The sequence below is a fragment of the Cetorhinus maximus genome, chromosome 20, assembly GCF_964194155.1.
Source record: "Cetorhinus maximus chromosome 20, sCetMax3.hap1.1, whole genome shotgun sequence".
Taxonomy (NCBI): Eukaryota; Metazoa; Chordata; class Chondrichthyes; order Lamniformes; family Cetorhinidae; genus Cetorhinus; species Cetorhinus maximus.
This window is the reverse complement of record NC_135898.1, coordinates 34,187,804-34,211,281: the sequence shown is the minus strand read 5'-3', so window position 1 is coordinate 34,211,281 and position 23,478 is coordinate 34,187,804. Positions and strand designations below refer to the sequence as shown.

At 40.1% G+C, this 23,478-nt stretch overlaps 1 protein-coding gene across 1 annotated transcript in view; it reads left to right on the top strand.

Annotated features, from left to right (window-relative positions):
- The first annotated feature begins 333 nt into the window (after nt 1–333).
- The window catches only part of reep3b (receptor accessory protein 3b), a 60,480-nt gene continuing 37,335 nt past the window's right edge, over nt 334–23,478 (top strand). Inside the window, exons 1-2 of the mRNA XM_078565869.1 lie at nt 334–450; nt 22,348–22,420. Coding sequence (XP_078421995.1) covers nt 419–450; nt 22,348–22,420 — 105 coding nt within the window. The 5' untranslated portion in view covers nt 334–418. The remainder of the gene's footprint in view (nt 451–22,347; nt 22,421–23,478) is intronic.

Below are 23,478 nucleotides of genomic sequence, written 5' to 3'. Positions count from 1 at the left end.
GTCCCTCTATGTTTATCGGTATCATGCCATTGATTGTAAATGATTTTGCCTTTCCCAAATCTCCAGTGGCAACCCATTTAATCCATCTCGCTCTTTAAAAGCTGCAGAGGTTTGGCTGTTCTTGTCACTGCACTTTCTGATGATAAATTTGGCTTCCCTGACACTGAGAGAAGGACAAGGTTGTTTTTTTTTGTAAGAGTCTGCTCCACCGGAAACATTGGAGGACGGGGCAATGCACTGATTGACAGGCGGTCTGGCCAATCAGAGCTGGAATCCAGAGGCGTAACCTTGGAGATGTCCAGTTTGGCCAATGAGGCCTGGGTTAGGTCTCCCGGCCCGGGTGGGGTGTCATTGTGAGGGAGGGGCGCGCGTTTCACCGAGCGGAGAGCGAGCGAGAGACCAACTGGCAGCCAGGGCCATGGTGTCGTGGATCATCTCGAGGGTTGTGGTGTAAGTGAGAACGATCGCGGGCCGGGCGAGGTGCGGCTTTACTCAGTGGCGGAGCGAAAGGACACTGCTGGGTCTCAGCAGCAACAAGCAGCCCGCCGGTGACTCGGGCTCGGCGGCCTGGGTGACTCGCAGGCGGGCCAGCCGCTTGTGGAAGGCCCTGAGTTCAGTGTGGGGCTGGCTGGTGAGCATCAGGCCGCACCGTGAGTCTGAACCCGGCCACCGCCAAAGGCCGCTCTGTTAGAAAATTAACAACTCCATTCTGTGGGAAGGTGTTCAGTAACACTCTGGGTTTATATGTTTTCATTCCAGATCTTATAAATAAGTGATTGCTCATGGACTGACTAACATCATCTCCACTGAGCAAAATGTTCAAACATTTGCGCAGCATCCACGATACAAAATGGCTTTTTTTTGTTGTAGGATGCTAATTAATTGCGTTAGATTTTTGGCATCACGCCATGGGATGTGGAACTGTTTTAGTCATAACAAAAAACAAAGTCCAATTTTGACGACTGTTTTGTCTTCACAAAATTAATTGGAGCCGAGCGGTGATTTTCAAATGGAGACCCAAATAGGAATCCAAATTTTAAAAAGGCAAACCAGCTTTGAATATTGTTCACTGAATTTACCCATTAACTATGAAACACCCATTTATTTCTGCCTGTCTTTTTCGGGGCGTGTTGGATAAACTTTGTTGACGTTACCTTTAGCTGTGTGATCTGGGACTTTTTTCACTCATGGCAACAAATGTAATAATGACCTTGAGTGCTAACTTTGCACATTAACACAACTGACCTAGTAGTGTTGGCATCTGTACATCTTCACTGTCCTAACTAAGAGCTCTGCTTATCCATTAAAACATTTCCCATGACACCTGAGCTGCATCGGCTATCATGGAATATAAATACATTGTTTTTTTTATTGTGGAGTTTCCATGCGAAGTTGTGTATATTAACTTTCTTAAAATAGCCAATATTAAAATTGCATTTATGAAGCTATACTGCAGCAAAACGCCCCAAGATACTTCAGAGACATAAGAAATTGCACAGAGCCAAAGATTGAGATAATTGGGAAGGCTGACTAAAATTGGGTGTTGAGAGTCTTGAAGGTGTTGGGGTCTGGGTCAGGACCTCCATAGTGAGAGTCCTAGTTGGTTGATGGCACTGCTGCCAATGGGGGGATAAAGGGAAGTGGGAGTCCAATGAATGGAGAGTTCCATGGGAGGGTGTTGGAGAGTATAAGATGGTATGAGACCATGAAGAAATTTAAATCTGAAGATGAGAATTTGAAATGTTGGGACCAGCTGTCAATGTAGGTCAGTGAGTACAGGGGTGCTGGGTGAGCCGGATCTGATTTGTGTGCAGATGCAAGCAGTAGAGTTTTAAATCAAGGATGTAAATGTTGAAATAGTTGAGGCTGGAGGTGACAAAGGTGTATATCAGTTGTATCAGTAGATGGGCTAAGTAGTGATGTCATAGTTAATGTTGTGGCTGGTGGTCCTTGCCTTTGTGAAGGAAAGGATACTGAGTTAAAAGCTTAGCTTGAAGCTAGGCTAAGGAGAGGGATCTAAGCAAAGGTACAGAGTTGGTGGGGGACTGAAAATGAAGTTTTTGGTCATCCTTATGTTTAACTGGTACGTCAGATTGAATTGTTGGAATAGAAAGGTGAAAACAAGTGGAATTTGCCTGGAAAATGCAATTAAGTAATTTTATATGGCAAATTACATTTGTTATCACAAGATAATTAACAAAAGAACCAGAGGTGAGGTGAGTAGGCATTGTTTGAAAGAGTGGTGGAAGCAGATTTTAATAACTTTTGGTAGGGAATTGGATAAATATCTGAAGGAGAAAACATTGTAGGGCTCTGGGGAAAGGGCAAGGAAGTGGGACTAATTGGATAAAACAAGTGCAGCTGAAGAAACTGAGTGGGGGGGAAGTCTCTCTTGGGAGTGGTCTATAGACCCCCTAACAGTAACCATAATGTGGAATACAGGAAGAAATACTGGGTGCTTGTGATAAAGGCAATAATCATGGATGATTTTAATCTACATGTGAACTGGAAAAATCAGATTGGCAGTAGTAGCCTGGATGAGTTCATAGAATGCTTTTGAGAGTTTCTTAGAGTAGCACATTCTGGAACCAACCAGAAAGCTGGCTGTATTAGACTTGGTATTGTGTAATGTGACAGAATTAATTAATGACATCAGAGTAAAGGCACCCTTATGTAGCAGCGATATGATTGAATTTTACATCCAGTTTGAAAGGGAGAAGAGTGGGTCTAAGATGAGCATTTTAAACTTAAATAAGGGCAACTACGTGGGAATGAAAGCTGAGCTAGTTGAAGTGAACTGGGATACTAGACTAGGAGATAGATCAATAGAGAAGCAGTGGCAAACAATTAGAGATATTTCAGAATAAATATATTGCTACAAGAAAGAAAAATTCTAAATTCTAAAGGGAGGACCCACCATCCATGGTTAACGAAAGAAGTTAAAGAAAGCATCAAACTTAAGGAAAAAGCAGATAACTGCACAAAGATGAATGGCATGTCAGATGATTGGTCAGAATATGAAGAACGGCAGAGAATGACTAAAATCAGGAGAAAGAAATTAGAAAACGAGAGGAAGCTAGTTAGAAATGAAAAAACGGAAGGCAAGAGTTCCTACAGGTGTTTAAGGAAAAGAGTAAGTCAAGTGAGTGTTGGTCCTCCCTCTAGAGAGTGAGAATGGGGAGTTAATAGATAATGAGGAAATGCCAGAGGAAATGAACAAATATTTTGCTTCTGTCCTCACGATAGAGGATACAAAAAGCATTCCAGTCATAGCTGTAAATCAGGAGGTGGAAGGGAGAGGAATTTGGTGAAATTGCAATCATGAGGGAAGTGGTACTGAGCAAATTGATGGAGCTGTGGGCTGACAAGCCTCTGGTTCCAGATGGACTTCACCCCACGGTCTTAAAAGAGGTGGCTGCTGAGGTAGTAGGTGTGTTGGTGTTAATTTTCTAAAATTCCCTAGATTCTGGAAAGGTTCCGTCAGATTGGAAAGTAGCAAATATAATCCCTCTATTCAAGAAGGGAGGGAGGCAGGAAACTATAGGCCAGTTAGCTTGACATCTGTTGTGGGGAAGGTGTTAGAATTGACCATGAAGGAGGTTTTGGCTGGGCACTTAGAAAAACTCAAAGTAATGGGAAGAGTCAGCGTGTTTTTGTGAAAGGGAAATCATGTTTAACCAATTTATTAAAGTTCTTTGACGAATAATGTGTGTGCTCCGGATAAAGGGGAGCCTGTAGATTTCCAGAAGGCATTTGGTAAAGTGCCACATCAAAGGTTATTATGGAAAATAAAAGGCCATGGTGTAGGGGGTAACATATTAGCATGGATAGAAGGTTGGGTGGCTATCAGAAAACAGAGTACACATAAATAGGTCGTCTTCTGATTGGTAGAATGTGATGAGTGGAGTCCTGCAGGGGTCTGTGCTTGGGCCTCAACTTGTTACAATTTATATCAATGGCTTAGATGAGGTGAGCGAAGGCATAGTAGCTAAATTTGCAGATGGTACAAAGATAGGTAGGAAAGTATGTTGTGAAGAGCACATGAGGAGTTTGCAGATGGTATAGATAGGTTGAGCGAGTGGACAAAAATATGGCAGATGGAGTATAATGTGGGACAATGTGAAGTTATTCACTTTGGCAGGAAGAATAAAAAAGCAGAGTATTGCTTAAACGAAGAACGATTGCAGAACTCCGAGGTGCAGAAGGATCTAGGTGTCCTGGTACATGAGTCACAAAAAGTTAGTATGCGGGTACAACAAATAATTAAGAAAGCTAATGGATAGCTATCCTTTTATGAGAGGAATTGAACAAATAAGTAAGGATGTTATGTTTTAGTTATACAGGGCATTAAAGTTTTAGTTATACAGTGAGATCACATCTCGAATACTATGTGCAGTCTCCTTATTTAAGGAAGGATGTAAATGCATTGGAGGCAGTTTATTAGTTTGATACTTGGAATTAGTGGGTTGTCTTATGAGGAAAGGCTGGACAGACCGGGCTTGTAGCTACTGAAGTTTAGAAGAAGGGGCGACTTGATTGGAATATTTAAGATCCTGAATGATCTCGACAAGGTGGACACGAAAAGGATGTTTCCTCTTGTGGGTGAGTCCAGAACTAGGGAGCACTGTTTTAAAATTAGGCGTCGCCCTTCTAGGACAGAGATGAGGAGAAGTCTTTCCTGAGGGTTGTGTGACTTTGGAACTCTCTGCCTCAGAAGGCAGTGGAAGTGGGGTCATTGAACATTTTCAAGGCAGAGGTAGATAGATTCTTGTTAGGTAAGGGAATCAAAGGTTATCAGGGTAGATGGGAATGTGGAACTCAATACAAACAGATCAGCCATGATCCTATTGAATGGAGAATCAGGCTCGAGGGGCCGAATGGCCTACTTCTCTTTGCTATGTTCTCATGATGGCTCTTTCAAAGAGCTAGCACAGGCATGATAGGCCAAATGGTCTCCTGTACTGTATCATTCCATGAAATTAGTGTGATTACTATCTCAAACTATAACAATATAATTGTTTTCTTTTGTCGATTTCTTATTTTCTCCTAAATTTCTCATTCTATGCCAGCTCAGGCACCTCATTCTTGTATTTTAAGACAGTGAGGGTCATTTGGCCGTTGGACCAAGAAATCCAACACCACTGAGCCCAATTCTGCCCTTGCCTAGTATTTGTTTTGTTGTGTTGTCACTAACTGTGATGTATACTGCTTGGACACCATTGAGGAATCTTGTTGAAATTAGCAACAAGCCTCTGCTAACATTACTGAACTATGTACATATTTACAGTGGCGGGTAAAGATATGGAGAGGACTCCCAGGCATGTCCTTACGTGTTGCTATCTAGCCCTACACTGCTGATCTAAGCTCTAGGTCAGCTGCCACCTTAATCACCAGTGAGCAGTACTGCACTCAGTCTCAGATTAGCCCTTAATGTACTCGATCCTTCTACTACAGTATTTGGGTATGGGTTCTTTCGAGTAATCATAGAGTTGTGCAAACTGGAATGTTGAATAGGATCACAGAATTTGACTGAATAGAAAATGGCTATTTGGCTCATCACACAGGTGCCAGATTTCTGAATGCTCTGTGCCTGTTCCATATGCTTTTAAGTACTCCTTCCAAGTACTTACCATTTACTTATTAATATGGATTATGGATGCTGCCTCTTGTAGGTCATTCCATCTTTTTAAATAGCCCCCATTGCCCTGAATTTTGCAGTCAGCAGCAAAATAAGCGCACTTGCCACTGACTAGGAAGAAAGCTAGCCAAAAGAGATCTAGTTATCTCTTGTGTGGATTTCCCCTTTACAAATGAGGTCACCAGGCAACAATGATGTTATCGAGCGAGCCGGTTAAGTATTCCATGATAAAAACAAAAAATGGAAAAACTCAGTAGGTCTGGCAGCATCTGCGGAGAGGAACACAGTTAACGTTTCGAGTCCGAATGACCCTTCAACAGACCTTGAAGAAGTATTCCATGATGTTCAAGTCTCCTTGAACAGCAAATGAGCAAGTAAAATGCACTGATTAACCTTTGGTTTTTAATTATTTTAGAGAGTGAATGATTGGGGCACATTGATGGAGTGAAGGTGGAAGCTGAAATATCCAACTTTTTAAAAAAAAAAAATTAAAATGTGATTTAAAAAAAAAAAATCTTACTGGAGAAACTTGACATTTAACAAATCTAAAATTAGCTTTTCAGTGCCATAGCTGTTTCTTATCAATAGTTATGAGCCTAGAATGCCATAAAAACCCAGTAACCCTCATTCAACAAGATGTAACTTTTTCAGGTTTTTGCAGCAATTTGAACAGCACAGTTCTCATCAGTTTAGTGACTTCTACTTGATTGCATACTGGTGGCTTCAACAGAATGCAATGCAGCACAGGAAACTATAGGATCACTGAGAGCAACTTGGGATTTCCATGTTTAATTGTGCATGGCCAGACTCCAGTTTCAGAGGAGCAAAGGCAGTGAATTCTGACTGGCTTGCTACCATTACTGAAGCAAAATCAAAGCCATTCATTTGGCAGTGATAAGGTGGCCATTTGGGTTTTAGAGCCTGTGCTGATGCTGTTCAGGAGCCGGGGTTTAATTATCAGCTGCTGACCTACAGTAAAATACTGCACTCTACTTACCCCACATTGACCTCTGTGTACCCTGTGGTCTTAAAAAGGACAGCAGAAAAATCTGTCATGTTACCTAATGTTCCTGAACTTGCAAAACAGCATATCCTCTGCTTTAACAGGGAATTTATTTGTTTGAATTTGACTATTTCAATGAATAGAATCCATTGGGGAAATAAAACAGTATGTAAAACAGTTACAAAACTGGTCAAGTAGTAGAAAGTTGGCATAGATTGCTGCTAAGAATCCTCTAGAACTGTGGAGTCCATGTTATTTTTACTTCTGTTATATCTGAGTCATTCAGACTCTCAGCTTTTTGTATTACAACTCCCTACATCCACATTTATATTGGAAACTGCCTATGTGATCTTGTCACACGCTGTAATTATACTTGTAAATGGAGACACTGAGTTGTAATTGCAGCGTGACTAGTTTTATGTAGGCTGTTAGCATTATAAATGTGGACTTAGTTATTTATAGTGGAATTACAAAAGTAAGGATAGAAATCTGTGACTTTAAAACGGGGACTGAATTACATGTACACACTAGTCCACCTGCTCTCTAACCCTGCTTCACCTGAAGCCCAACAATGGTATGACCCCCCCCCGCCCCCCAAACTCATATGGAACCCTGTGACAGACTGACAAATCTCACGAGCTTGTGAAATGCATACTGTCTTATCCTCTCTTGCATTGTGCCCCTGCATTTTTGCGGCTGCAGTGTTAATAGAATTCTGTGACTTTCCAGTAAATATGACAAAGTCATCTCTGTTCAGAGCTGCTGCTGCCTAAGGGGGCATTAATTTCTTTACTCTGTGAAATGATCTTGTTTCCTTCACCATCAGCTGGTCAATAGATATGGTTCTCTTCCATTGTAATGGGAAGTAATTGACTGGATTAAATCTTGAGCTAATTCTGAAGGCTGTGTTCACTTGTTGCTTTGCATTCTCTAATTTCCATTTCCAATGAAGAATAATTTTACAAAAACCTATAAATTTGATTTCAGTCTTGTGCTGCTGCAAATAATCAATGTAAGTAGGACCTCCAAGTGGTTCTCGTACATTGTTTGTTGCTTCACACGATCAAGAAGGGAGAGGTGGTGCTGCTTTCCTAGATATTGCAGTCATTTATCTTCCCCTGGCGTGACAGCATCCACTTTGTCTTGCTATTGTGCTTACAGTAGTGTTCCCTTTTCTCTCCCATTGTTGCTGGTGAAACCACTTTGCTTTCAGGCAGTCATCGTAGGGCTTGTGCAACGTCAGCACTTTGATCCTACTATAGTTGAAGCAGCTTGCTCTTCTTTGCTGCAGCTGTTGACTGTGCTGATAAAGGAGCTCTCTGTGCTCATGTTACTCTAGTATAAACATCTGAACTATTATAAACAAAAACAGAATTACCTGGAAAAACTCAGCAGGTCTGGCAGCATCGGTGGAGAAGAAAAGAGTTGACGTTTCGAGTCCAACATGACCCTTCAACAGAACACCTGAAACCACTTTGCTTTCAGGCAGAGTCATCGTAGGGCTTGTGCAACGTCAGCAGTTTGATCCTACTATAGTTGAAGCAGCTTGTTCTTCCTTGCTGCAGCTGTTGTCTGTGCTGATAAAGGAGCTCTCTGTGATCTGAACTATTATTATTTTTCCCTTCTCCAAACCCCTAACCTTCCTCCCCCCCGACCCCCCCACCCATTCGTTGTGTTGTCAAATCCAGACCGTTGCCATGCTTCTGAATCCCAACCTCATTTGCCTCCAATCCCCATGTGCGTAAATGCTCCAAAAAGTGACTATCCTTCCCCCATGCTCTCAAAATTCCATTTGCAGATGACTGGCAGACTCCATGTCCCACATTTCCTCACCCCAATATTAAGGCCCAAATTTTATCTAATGCCTTCTGATCACTCACCCGCAGCAATCCCAGACCCTTCTCTTCCCATGATCTCAATTCTTGTGAATAATTCAGGCATCAACCTGCCCAGCTTTGGCCCCTTGCATGAGCCAATCCCAGGTCCTATGATTCTCTACTGTCACCCGGTGTAAGTGCTGTGCCTACTTTTTCTCAAGTTGCATGGGATCCCAGACCTGCTAAGTAGCCTATTCCTGCCAGTATTCTTTAGTTGTGTGCTATGTTTCTGATTTATACAGTAATTGCCAGTTGCTGATCATAGCTAGGAATGAAGGGCCAATTGTAGTGACACTACAGAACTTGCAACTTAAAAATTCTCCTGAAAAATGTATTACAGTACTAGGGTCATAAGTAGAATACTGAGTTGTGATTGGCAGATATATGGGAGATGAACTGGCAATTTATAACATTCTTCAGATTTAGGATGACCATTTAGATGATTCAGACATTGCACTTGGAAGTTTTTTTTACCAGAACCATCTGGACCTTCTTAGAATTTTCTTTAGGTTTTGGTAAAGTTGGCTTTAAAGCAATGGTGTATTGGCTCAAGCCGAAAGAAGAAGATAGTTTGAATTCTCAAATGCAATGATTGGACAGTTATAGATATTAAGACTGCAGCATACATTGGGTTAAATTGTGCAAATCTGCCCCACAGACAACTGTAGATCTGAGACAAAAACAGAATTACCTGGAAAAACTCAGCAGGTCTGGCAGCATCGGTGGAGAAGAAAAGAGCTGACGTTTCGAGTCCTCATGACCCTTCAACAGATCTGAGGATGTTCCAGTCTAATTGCCACAGCAGTAGAAACCAGAATCTGAAAAGTCACTGAGATGTTTTGAAGTTAGAGCTATGGAAGTTGGAAATATTCTGAACTTCCACTGAGATGGTGGGACACACTTAAAACGCAATCTGCTTTATTGTAACTTTTTTTTGAGGGACTGGGGCAGCTGAAACCAGAGGTGGAATATTTAAAAGTTAATGCCAGCATTTGAAATATTCCTGTATGCTATTTTACAACATAAGGAAGAAGGATGAGGTGTCTAAACTTACACTGACACCAATGATTTGGCTTGCAAGGAAAAACTATTAGGTTTGATGCTTTTATTGAAAAAAATGTCCATATTACTGCATAATTAGCTCCTGCAGGAAATAATGGAACAAGAAAGAACTTATCAAAACCACTCCATAAAAATGGTAGCAATATTACCAAACAGGTTTTCAGCCCTGAAGTAATACTGGATGACAGAACCAATGTTTTCATACACCTATTCTTCATAACAGATTGACACCTCACCTGACTTGAATACCTTTTGATCAATATCAAGTCGATTCAGTTACCACAGTGAATCATACAGAACAGAAATTCCTTAGTTTGATTCCTGATCTGTGCAGTCAGCTGCATTTGTTCTGTCGGCATAGTACAAAGTACAAGAAATAACCTTAGATTATTTGCTTATTATTGTTCTCTGACTTTTGTTGGAATGTATAGATAGCAAGTGAACAGAGTATTGGATCCAGTTAGGAAAGCCTAGTGATACCTGTGAAACTTGGAAATGTCATGCATTTAAGAAAAGATCATGTTTGACAAATCTGAGATTTTTGCCATGTAACTGGCAGGTTAGATTAAGGGGAACAAGTGGATATAGTGTACTTGCATTTTCAGAAAGCATTTGGAAAGGTGAAGCACATGAGATTGTTAGACAGTGTTTATGGGATTAGGAAAAAAATATCAGCATGGATTGAGGATTGGATAACTGACAGAAAACAGAAATAAACAGATCATTTCTGGGTTGGCAGGCTGTAACCAATGGGGTTCTGCAAGGATCAGTGCTCGGGCTTGAGCTACATAACATCTGTATCAATAACTTAGATGAAGAGACTGAGTAAATGAGGAGACTGAGTATAACGTATCCAAGTTTGCTGACAGTACAAAGCTCGGTGGAAAAGTAAGCTGTGAGGAGAACCCAGACTGCAAAAGGATGTAAATCAGTTAAGTGAGAGGGCAAGAAAATGGTAGATGGAGTACAATGTAGAGAAATGTGGTAACCCAAAGGTAGGGAAAAATAGAAAAGCAGAATATTTTTGGAATATTGATATTCAGAGGGATGTGGGTATCCTTGTATGCAAATCACAAGGCTAACATGCAGGGACAGTGGCAATTAGAAAAGCAAAAGATATGTTAGCCTTTATGCCAATGGGGTTAGGTGCATGAGTGTGATGAAGTCTTGGTGCAATTATAAGGGCCTTGGTGAGACCATACCTTGTACAGCTTTGCCAAGGGTAGGGAATGCAATGCAGATTCACCATATTGATTCTTGGGGAGAGAGTGTTGTCCTTTGCAGAGAGATTGAGTGATCTGATTGAAAAGTATGAAATTCTTAAGGGACTTGTATACTGGGAGGATATTCCTGTTGGTGCTGAAATATAGGCTATTTAGGACTGAGATGAGATGAAATTCCTTCAGTCAAAGAATTGTGAACTGGAGAGTTGTGGTTGCTAAGACGTTGAGTATATTCAAGTTAGATCAACATTTTTAGATGCAACAGCTTGCATATGTATAGCTCCTTTAACATGATAAAACATCCCAAGGTGCTTCACAGGGGTGTAGTAAATCATAATTTGACAGTCACTCAGAATCAAGGGATGTGGGCTAGTGCAGGAAGGTGGAGGTAAAGCAGGTGATCAGCATGACCTCATTGAAGAGTGGAGCAGACTCTTTGGCCGAATGGCTACCCCTATTTCCTATGTACCTAGCATGCTGTACTAGACAAATTCAGGAGAGGAAGGGAAAAGAAACTAGTCTGAATAGGAAATGTTTTATAAAATAACCAGCAGTCAGGAAGGAATGAGAGGAGGGAGGTCTCTTGTTAGAATTTTGAATGAAGCCACAAACTAACTAATTCATCCATCTTCTCGGCCACCTTGCAAAACATCTATTTAAAACATAATAAATTAGCTATTTCTGTGTCAAGGATATGATGCATGCAAGTGGCTGAGAAGTTGATGAACGTTATTTAAAGCCTAAAGCGCCACTTTTTAAAATAACAGAGTTGGGATTTGTTTTTCTACCTTTTGGATTCAGGTAGCTCGTTAGTATTACTATTATCACGTAAATGTGTTGCATATTTCATTAGATTATTGTAGTCTGTATAATCATTCAAATTTGTGTATTATAAGAAGCATCTTGAATAATATGAGATACTACAAAATTGCAGCCACTTATGTTATGAAATCAAAAAGCCATTGCAGACCTTTTGCATTTATATAAGCAACCGTGCAATTATCATTTTTTAAATTCATTCATAGATGTGAGCATTGCTGTCAAGACGAGCTTTTTTCTACCCGTTCCTGATTGCCCTTGAGAAAGCGGTGGTGAGCTGCTGCCTTGAATACAATTGTGCCTTATTGGCCACTTCAGAGGGCAGTTAACCTCAACCATGTTATGGGTCTGGAGTCATGTTTAGGTCAGACCAGGTTGGCAGATTTGCTTCCCTAAAGGACATGTATAAGTCAGATAGGTTTATACAATAATCCGGTAGTTTCATGGTCACCATTATTGATACCAGCTTTTATTATTCAGATATAATTGATGAATTGCATTTAAATTCCTCTGATATTGTAGTTAGAATTGAACTCGTGCTTCTGAATCATTTAGCCCACATCTCTGAATTATTTAACCCACATCTCTGAATCATTTAGCCCACATCTCTGAAATACTAGTCCTGTAATGTAACCACTGTGCTACAGTACCTGCAATGATTTTCTAGCTAATTGGAGTCATGGCTGAAACCTAATCGAGGTACAAAATTTCTATGACATTGCAGTTGAAAGCAGAATTGCTTCTGTCTCACTGTCGTTAATTACAATGCTGCAATGTGAGGGTGGAATTAGTGATTCTGGCACAAATTGTGCCATTTTGCTGAGTGTTTATTTCCCCGGATGTTTGGCTTAAACTCATTTCTCATATCAGCAAATGTAAAATTTACCCTGGACCAGCGGAATGTTTTAAAGCACTCCTTTTGTTTGAAAAATTTTGCTTTTAAAATTTTTTTTACATTTAAGAGCATTGCCTTTGTAAAATTGGACTATTGTAGTTGAAAATGGATTTACCACAAATATTTTAAATCTGTCACTCCACCACCTGTGTGTAACCCTATTTTAAATTACTGACAGACGTTTAAAAATATCCAGAGCTATTCTCTAGTTAAAGTGGGGTGCAATAGTCAGTTCTTTCAGCAATTTTTAAAAAAAATCATTCAAAACCTACCTGTCGGTGTCGTTGCATCCAAAAGATCCAGCTTAATTTTTAGCGACTTGTCGGAAGCCTGCAAGTGATTACAATTAGCGGAAACTCCACAATGGTAGTTACTTCACCCTTGGCTTTATTAAATGAAGAATAGAGTATAAAAGCAAGGCAGTTATTGCTAAACCCTTTAAAACACCGGTTAGGCCCCAGCTGGAGCATTGTGTCCAATTCTAGGCACCCTGGGGGTTGTGGCCATGTTTTGCAGGCAGGGCTGGCTTCTAATATTTTTAAATCCAGTGCAAAGTATCGCAGGCACTTGAGTTTCACTGAACACATATTCGACTTAAAATTCAGGAACCTTTATGTGCCGATATCAGGAATTATGCTGCAAAAACCAGCGCAGTCGTGTGGGACTTCCAGCCGTGGTGTTTAAAAAGATTCGGATCTGGCTGCATATTTAAGTTCTTTGAAACAAAATCAGAAAAACTGCTTTGTAGTTTTTATTCTTCTTGCTCTTGTCTGTCTCTTGAAGAGATGCTTGAAGATACTTGTGCTTTCTGCTACTCATGCGAAAACGAAAAGCAGGAACTTGCTTTGAGGATTTTTGCAAGTGCCTACCTGCATCCTCCCATTTGATACATCACCACATATCATGATTGTATAATTTTAAAGAGGGAAATTAAAAGCATGGCTGTCATGAAGAGATATTAATGTTATTGGAAATTATTTTTAAATTGGACTTGAAGTAGAGTCTGTGTCTGTGTGGCTTAATTGGATTAAAGCCAGCTAGTCTGGGTACTTTGATGTATAGTATTTTTGAGATGTTAACTAGGTAAACATAAGGACATTAAAAGATCAAGTGTAAATTTGCATTCAAAAGAATGGGTGAAATCTTGCACCTAGCTGGGAGATACCAAGCAATGTGTTTATATTACTAATAAAATTGGTGGAATTAAAGGATTATTGACAGGAGAGGTAAGATTTAAAAAACCTAGTAATACAATGGAAAATTTACATTCAAAGGTATAAACAGAAAGGACTTTGTGTGTGTCAGTCCAGGGTCATTTAAGAGCTAACCAGCCTGTAAGCCTACAACTGTCTGCAGAGGAACCAAATTTCAAGGAACCTCATTTTGAATTTGTAAGGTCAAATGTGTTTTGCCTGCTTTCTGTTTAAAGTATATGGGTTATTGTTGCCTTGGTGAAGATTTACTTGCGAGTGATTAATTTAGGGATTTGTTTAAAAGTTATTGTAGTAATTTGTAGATGTGAATGTGTTTAATTTATTGTTAAATTCATTTATGTTTAATTTAGTTTTATATTAAAAAAACCTCAAGACTTGGTGGTTTTATTCCTGAATTCAGAGCTACATCTCAAACAAACCACTTGAAAATATATGTTATGACAGTTGTTCAAGTTTCCCTCTTGGACTTAAGCAACTCAGCTTTTACCAACTGCTGTGTCATAACAATGGCATGAAGATTTTTTTTACAAGTTAGGTTGATATCGTCTCCATATTAGAGGAAGAGGGTCTCTTAGTCAAAACTTAAATCAGAAAATGCTGAAAATACTTGGCACAACTAGCAGCACCTGTGGAGAGAGAGAGAGTTAACATTTTGGGTTCAACCAGTGCTGATGAAAGGTCACAGATCGGAAGCATTAACTATGATTTTCTTTCTCTCTGGAGATGCTGCCAGACCTGCTGAGCATTTCCAGCATTTTGTGTTTTTAACATCCATGATATTTGCTTTGTCATCTTAGTTGTGTCTGATCCCATCCTCGCCTGCTGTTCATATGCACATTCCAACAATTGGAAGAACTGTGTTCTCTTTTATTCCCTCCTCCTCCCATCCCACACCCAGATGAAACATGATGGTAGTAGTGACTCACTCCTTTCATTATTCCCAAATGGCCAATTTTTTACTAATCCAGAAATGTAGTTCAATCCCTGCTAAAGTAACGAGTTTACTTAATTCACTAGTAGCAATGTGACTAGCCCTTCAAGGGTTAATTTTATCAGCAAACTGGATTGCTGTGCAATGATGTATAAAGACTTATTGTTTGATTATTTGGGATTACTGGTTTACTTGATATTAAGTCCAATGTACAAATTAGAGCTGTAAAATGAGATTACAGCATTAAAATTTCTCGATTAAAATCAGGAAATCCTATGTTTCCTCTTTGAGGTGTTGGATCCTACTTGTCTCCTGTTTGCTGTGTTATCTGTTAGGATTTCAGCCAAGAATTTTTAGCAAAGCGGTCTGTGTGCTGTCTCTGCTTAACTAGAGCAACAAGGAGTGGGGAGAGGGAGTTTTGGACAGGTTGTGTTCATGTTCTTTCCCTGTAAGTGAAGAGGTTTCATTCAGGGGGCTTTGTGATCAGATAGATGTGTGTCCTTCCCTTGTGCATGTCATGCTGAATCTAAATCAGCCTACTTTTGAAGTAACTTATCAGGCTGGTCAAGTTCTCTTAATTGAAACCCACCCATGATTTTTGTTGTTGTTGGTTGACTTTAAATACTTGTTCATGCCATGCATGTTCTAACAAGGAGTTTTGCATTTAAGGCGAGTCCATGGTAATTAGTCGGGCAAAATGAGCTTTCCTTTTATTTGCGGATTTCTCTACTCCTGTGAAAAATCATTTATAACTACACCTGGCTACAAAAGTGGCTGCAACTGAAGCAAATAACTTAAAAACTCAGTTTTTAAGTAGATAGTTGGAATGGACTAAGCTTCTCCTGCTGATGGATAGATATGCAATTTTTTATGTGAGAGAGAGTTCAATTTGACTTTCATAATCTGTAAATTTTCAGGTTACTTTAAATATACTGCCACAACAATTTTTGAAACTATTCAAAGTAGAGTAACAGTGACATTTTTCAGGCCAGTGCTGTTGATTGTACCTGCCCATTAACACTGACTTCTGTTAACTGATGGGAACGATTGAACCTGCTCCAGTTTCTTGTTGAATTATTCTTGCTGTTTGTCTATTCCAAATATTGCCCTTTTGCATGGGAATAAATGTATGGATTTCCATTTTTTTTTAGTCCTTCAGTTGAAACAGGAACTGTGATTCTCTAATACGCATAGCAGGAAAGCCTGATGTTATAAGATGCTGACTTGTACAGAAAATAAACTGTTAACCATGTTGCAACTCTGTTTATATTGATGCAGATTTTTTACCAACTCATGTTAATGTCTGAATTTGGAGTCAATTAAAATACCCAATAATCTGGACGTGACAGGTATTTATTATATATGATTTGCAAGAGAATTTTTCCATAAACAAGGGAGTAAGGTCTTCTCTGTTGTAGAAATGTACAGAGCACTTTGTTCATTCAAACTTGCACTATTATTAGCACATTTTGGGTAACAGATGTGGTTGTATCCAAGTTTATCGTTATAACTGTGGCAATAATACAAAATCTTCTGGCTGAGTCCAGTAGCTGGTTGGGAAAAAAAATGACGTGTCAAGGGTTTGTTGTGTGCGAGCACTGTGCTAACTTTCATATGTAAGTCTTACATTATGGAAGACTTAAGTTTTAGCCGAAGCACGAGTGAAAGCCTGGCTTTGTTCCCATCTGGTTCTTCTGGGCAAGCTGCCATTAGTCTGCACACAAGATGTATGCTCTCATGTCCACATATTGGCAAGGTTTGAACTGAGTACTTATAAGTTTTTAAAGCCATTTGAGATATGCAATTCTTGAGGTCGTAGCAAACATTGTATTGCTTTGTGGAACAAGCATTTCTAAATGCTGTTGCTTCTACCAAAGCTTGAAAATAATTGTGAAGGCTTAAATATGGAATAATGTTGAAGGTATGCCTGAATAGCTTAAACGGAATTATTTGCTGGGAATGAGGAATCCAGTCTGTGTGTGAATTATTCCTGCATGTTGTAATTTTTGGAATAGAAGCAGATGGGCATATATCGAGTCATAAATAAATCGCCCAATGTCTCTTTTTCTTGCCATAAAAGTAATGTCTGCTTTTCACCAGTGTGTTGACAAATGGTGTGTTTTTACTTTGAAGTCCAGTATAGTTCAGTTAGAGAAAATGGTGTTTATGTTTAGATGAGAGGGGATATGTTATGTACATAATGCGAAAATACCTACAATTAAGTAAGTCAGGAATAGATATTTGTCTCTCCTTGGGAAGAGCCAGTTGTCGTGGCCCATGTAGGTACCAATGATATAGATAGAATGAGGAAAGAGGTTCTGCTGAGGGAATACGAGCAGCTAGGGGCTAAATTAAAAAGCAGAACCAAAAAGGTAGTAAGCTTCGGATTACTACCTGAGCCACGAGCTAATTGGCACAGAGTCAATAAGATTAAAGAGGTAAATGAGTGGCTCAAAGATTGGTGTGGGAGAAATGGGTTCGAATTCATGGGACATTGGCACCAGTACTGGCGAAAGAGGGAGCTATTCCATTTGGATGGGCTCCACTTGAATCATGCTGGGACCAGTGTCATGGTGAATCGCATAACTAGGGTTGTAGATAGAGCTTTAAACTAAATAGTGAGGGGGCGGGGAAGGGTTCAGTTGCATTGAAATGTAAAAAATCAAGGCTTAAGGAGAGGCGAAGAGTGCAGGTTAGTGATGAGGCTGATTGCTACCAAAAAGTCAAAGGAAGGGACAGAGTGTGTGAACGCCATATTGCACCAAAGAATCATATAAGAGTAGGGAAAATTGACAAAAGGGCAAACTTCAAGGCTTTGTATCTGAATGCGCATAGCATTCAGAATAAAACTAATGAGTTAACAGCGTAAATAGAGCTAAATAGGTATGATTTGGTGGTGATTACTGAGACGTGGTTACAGGGAGAACAGATTTGGGAGTTGAATATCCAAGGGTAGTGTTTCAGAAGTATAGGCAGGAAGGAAAAGAAGGTGGTGTAGCTTTGTTAGTAAAGGAAGAGATCAGTGCTATAGTGAGGAATGATATAGGCACTGGAGAGCAAGACGTAGAGTCAGTCTGCATAGAAATAAGAAATAGCAAGGGAAAGAAGTTCCTGGTGGGAGTAATCTATAGGTCCCCAAACAGTAGGTCAGCAGTTGAGCACAGGAAATACTGGGAGCATGTAAGAAAAGCACGGCAATAATCATGGGTAATTTTAATATGCATATAGACTCGGCTAATCAAATTGGCAAGGGTAGCCTCGAGGGAGAGTTCATAGAGTGTATTAGAGGTTGTTTCTTGGAGCAATATGTTGTGGAACCAACCAGGGAGCAGGCTATTCTGGATTTGGTTTTGTGTAATGAGATGGGATTAATTAATGATCTCATAGTCCAGGGAAGAGTGATCATAGCATGCTAGAATTTCAAGTTCAGTTTGAGAGCGAGAAACATGAGTCCCACACTAGTGTTCTGGAGTTAAACAAAGGTAACTACATAGGCATGAGGGTAGATTTGGCCCTAGTGGATTGGGCAGGAAGACTACAAGATAGGACAGTTGATGAACAGTGGCAGATATTTAAAGAGATATTCAATTCCTCCCAAGTAAAATATATTCCAAAAAGGAAGAAAGCTGGTAAGAGGGGGAAAAAGCATCCATGGCTAAGCAAGGAAGTTAAAGATAACATAAAGGCAAAAACTAAGGCATACCAAATTGCAAAGGTCAGTGGCAGGCTGGAAGATTGGGAGACTTTTAAAGATCAGCAAAGGGTTACTAAAAAAATAATAAAAAGAGTAAAGGTAAATTATGAAAGAAAACTAGCGCAAAATATAAAAACTGATAGGAAAAGCTTCTACAAGTATATAAAAGGAAAGAGAGTAGCTAAAGTAAATGTTGGTCCCATGGAGGATGAGACTGGGGAGTTAATAATGGGGAATGCTGAAATGGCAGAGACGCAATCAATATTTTGCCACAGTTTTCACGATGGAGGACACGAGTACCACCCCAATATAACAGGTAGTGCAGAGGGTATAGAGAAGGAGGAACTTAGAACAACTACCATCGCCAGAGAAAAAGTACTGAGCAAACTATTGGGATTAAAGGGTGACAAGTCCCCAGGACCTGATAGCCTACATCCCAGGGTCTTCAAGGAAGTGACAGCAGAGATAGTGGATGCATTGGCTATAATATTCCAAAATTCCCTGGATGCTGGAAAGGTTCCAGTGGATTGTAAAAATGCTAATATAATGCCCTTATTCAAAAAGGGAGGGAGGTAGAAAGTAGGAAACTATAGACCAGTTAGTTTAACGTCTGTCATTGGGAAATTGTTGGAATCCATTATTAAGGAAGTAGTAATGGGACCTTTGGAAAGTCAAAATGAAATCCATCAGAGTCAGCATTGTTTTATGAAAAGTAAATCGTGTTTGACTAATTTGCTAGAGTTCTTTGAAGATGTGACAAGCAAAGTGGATAATGGGGATCCTGTAGATGTAGTATATCTGGACTTCCGGAAGGTCTTTGATAAGGTGCCGCACAAAAGATTAATACACAAGATAAGATCACACGGAGTTAGAGGTAATTTATTAGCTTGGATAGAGGATTGGCAAACGAACAGAAAACAGAATCGGGATAAATGGGTCTTTTTCTGGATGGAAAGCTGTAACTATTGGGGTGCCGCAGGGTTTGGTCCTTGGGCCCCAACTATTTACAATCTATATTAATGACTTGGATTCAGGGATAGAAGGCACTATAGCTAAATTTGCAGATGACACCAAAATAGGTGGGAAGGTAAGTTGCAATGAAGAAATAAGAAATTTACAAATGGATATGGACAAGTTAGGTGAATGGGCCAAAATTTGGCAGATGGAGTTTAACGTTGATAAGTGTGAGGTTATCCGTTTTGGTCAGAAGAATAAAAAGGCGACTTATTTTTTATATGGATAGAAATTTCAGAATGCTTCAGTGCAGAGGGATCTGGGTGTCCTCGTGCATGAATCGCTGAAAGCTAGTATGCAGGTACAGCAGGTAATAAGGAAGGCAAATGGAATTTTGGCATTTATTGCTAAAGGAATAGAGTATAAAAATAGGGAAGTGTTGTTGCAACTGTACAAGGCATTGGTGAGACCGCACCTGGAGTACTGTGCACAGTTTTGGTCCCCTTACTTGAGGAAGGATGTAGTTGCATTGGAGGTGGCTCGGAGGAGGTTCACTAGATTGATTGATTCCAGAGATGCGGGGCTTGTCTTATGAGGAGAGATTGAGCAGTTTAGGCCTATATTCGCTAGAGTTTAGAAGAATGAGAGGAGATCTAATTGAGGTATATAAGATGCTAAAGGGGATATACAAAGTAGATGTGAAGCGGATATTTCCCCTTGTGGGGCATTCTAGTATGAGAGGCCATAGTTTTAAGCTAAGGGGTGGTAGATTGAAATCAGAGATGAGGAGGAATTACTTTTCTCAAAGGGTCATGAATCTGTGGAATTCACTACCTCAGAGTGCAGCGGATGCCGGGACGCTGAATAAATTTGAGGAGGAGATAGACAGATTTTTAATTAGTAACGGATTGAAAGGTTATGGGGAGAAGGTGGGAAATTGGAGTTGAGGCCGAAATGAGATCAGCCATGATAGTATTGAATGGCGGGGTAGACTTGAGGGGCTGAATTGCCACTCCTGCTCCTAGTTACTTTCTTTTGTACAGCTGTTGTTTTTAAACTATTGTTCAGTAAATTGTCCGCTTGCCACGTGGCTAATTGTGTTTTTGGCTGTTAAATTAGTAGACATAGTTGATCATGTAATCCTAGTACCTATTCATATGTATTATAATGTTGATATGAGTTTGTTAATGATAAGGTGGAGAATAGTGAGTGAGTTTTTGGTCAGTTTTTGTGCTATGCTTTGGTTACCCGTAGAACACAGAAAATACTGGACTTCACCATGGAAGCCAGGGAGGGGGAGAAAGGCACATCGCAGGCAGCAGAGGCTGTGGTGAGCTTTGGTCAGAAAGCAAAGTGAGATGTGGAAGTACAGGTCTGAAGGTAAATTGGATGATCTGGAGCATTACGTAGTACAAGCTAATATTCTTCGCAGTCAATCAGGTCAGGATGACACTTGCAGCTGCTGAATGGAAACAGAGCAGTTGCCCGACTGTGCTGTGTTTGATAAATTCATTGCAAACTTTGGAAGAGAGAAACTGCAAAATTAGGCACAATGGTGGCAGAGGTTAAATAATATGCAAATTTTCTTTTATTCCTTCATGGGATGTGAGTGTTGCTGGAAAAACCATCATTTATTGCATATCCCTAATTGCCCTTGAGAAGGTAGTGGTGAGCTGCCTTCTTGAACTGTTGCAGTGCATGTGGTGTAGGTACACCCAAGGTGCTGTTAGGGAGGGAGTTCCAGGATTTTGACCCAGCGATGGTGAAGGAGCGGCGATGTATTTCCAAGTCAGAATGGTGTGTGGCTTGCAGGGGTGTGGGGTGAAAATGTTTCAGGTGGTGGTGTTCCCATGTATCTCTTGTTTTAGGTGGCAAAGGTTGCAGGTTTAGAAGGTGCTGTTGAAGGACACTTGGCAAACTGCTGCAGTGCATCTAGTAGGCGGTACACAATTAATACTGTGCATTGAGGGAGTGAATGTTTATGGTGGGTGGGGTGCTGACCAAGCGGGCTGCTTTGTCCTGGATGGTGTCGAGCTTCTTGAGTGTAGTTGGAGCTGCACTCATCCAGGCAAGTGGAGAATCTTCCATCACACCCCTGACTTGTGCTTTGTAGATGGTGGACAGGCTTTGGGGAGTTGCGAAGTGAGTTACTCACCTCAATTCCCACCCTTTGACCTGCTCTTGTAGCCACCATATTTACATGGCTGGACTGCATGTTGTTAAAATGGTGTCACTGTAGTACTCCTTATGTATTGTAGTTGCATAAATGCATCTATCATCCTGCACATGTTCTAACTTTATTTTTGGTTTGGGGTACTTTGATTACTCGCTTCAGCATTGCTGTACATGTATGAAAAACTCTTTTGTTTAGGAAAGACTATATTTAATTTGTGCACAATACTAGGTTTAGGATCTGATGGGTTAAAGTGAGATAATAACTCCTACCCTCATAGAACAAGGGGATGTAATGTTAAAATTAGAACTAAACTAGTTACAAGTCAATCCACAAAAAATGTGCCTCTACAGAGTTGTATGAGAAGTGTTGTGCTTTGGAAGATAGAATTGAGACTTGACAAGGGAGATCAGTACTAGGAAGGGGGAGTATCAAGGAAGAGTGGAGAGCTGCCACCTTTGGCAAAATGGCAGAGCAGACTGAATGGATTCTCCTGGTGCTGCAAGATGAAAACTGTGTTTTTAAAAAACAAGACTTGTTCCCTACAAATTTTCAAAGCTTCTGTTATGTCAAAGGCCACCCATGGGTCAGTTGGCAAGATGGGCTAGAATGTGGTGCAGAATGATGCCAACAGCACAGGTTCAATCCCTGTACTGGCTATGGAAGCCTTTTCCTTGGCTTGCTTAATGCTTGATGTGGAATGGTTGCCCCTCAAGCTATATAACTAATTGTCTCTCTCCAGTTGAGAGAGAAGCCTATGGTCCTTTGTGGACTACAGCTAATTACCATTACTTCGGTGCATGTGTGTATAACTCTGAGTTATATGTACTATGTATCTTCTAACTGTTTTTCCTTTTTTAACAGCCTTGTATTTGGGACCTTGTATCCTGCTTACTTTTCGTACAAAGCTGTAAAAACCAAAAACGTAAAGGAATATGTAAGTACCTCTTTGAATTGGGTCTGACAACTTATACAAATGTGATCACTGATTCCTTTACCTAAAGAATCTATTTAAACTGAAAAGGCTTGGTTGCACTTTACTATTATAAATTCTAGTTTTAAATCCCTGTTCTGTTTCCAAAAATGTAATTATGAATAGTTAAAGGTGATGCAGTTTTTTGTATGAATTTAAGCATGAAAACTCTGTCAGGTGTGTGTATGTTATTGCATAAATGTGCAGTGCCATTACAAGGGGATAAGGAGGTGTCAGCTGTGGCTCAGTTCATAGCACCCTCGCCTTTGAATCAGAGGGTTGTGGGTTCATGTCCCACTCCCGGAAACCAAGAACTGTGATTGTACTCAAAAGAGTTGCAATCTGTGACTGTTGATAACTCGAAAGAACAAGGGGATAAGGCTTTTGGATTGAGCAGAATACGTTTATTCTGTACTTGAGAGCGTCATGCTGAACTCGATGCCTGAACAGGGCAAAGTTTCAGACCCAGTATAAACATCCTTCACTTTAATATATCCACAAAAAAAATTCAAGTGGTGGTCAGTGTTTATAGTATATTAATTATTTTGCTAAGATACACAGGTGAAGGGCATTGTTTAATTAAGTACTTGGAACACCCAAATCGGGGACAGCTGGGACACTGGGTGTGTGTGAGGAGTGTTGAGACTGAACAAAGTCAATAAACTCTTGAGTGAAGAAAAGCTCCTTGTCTCTTGGTTTTGACTTCACCAACCGACTGTGATCTTGTTAACAGTGAGGTGGTGGGGGATCAGGGAGATGAGATCTTTCTAAAAGATCTTTACTTTTTAAAAACAAAACTGGACTACAAAAATGTAAAAAAAAAACCAATACTATTCACTAGAATTATAGGGAAATTAGTTTCATGTAAGTAAGCCTCAGTTCGTTTTAGTTAAACATTGTACCTATTGTTGCTGTTATTTTGCCCCTTGTGCATTGAAGCTAGGAACTGTGGAGAAGCAGAGTGATTCAGGGTCCATTTACAGAAATCACAAAAACTAGTCAATAAGTACAAAAAAAAATCA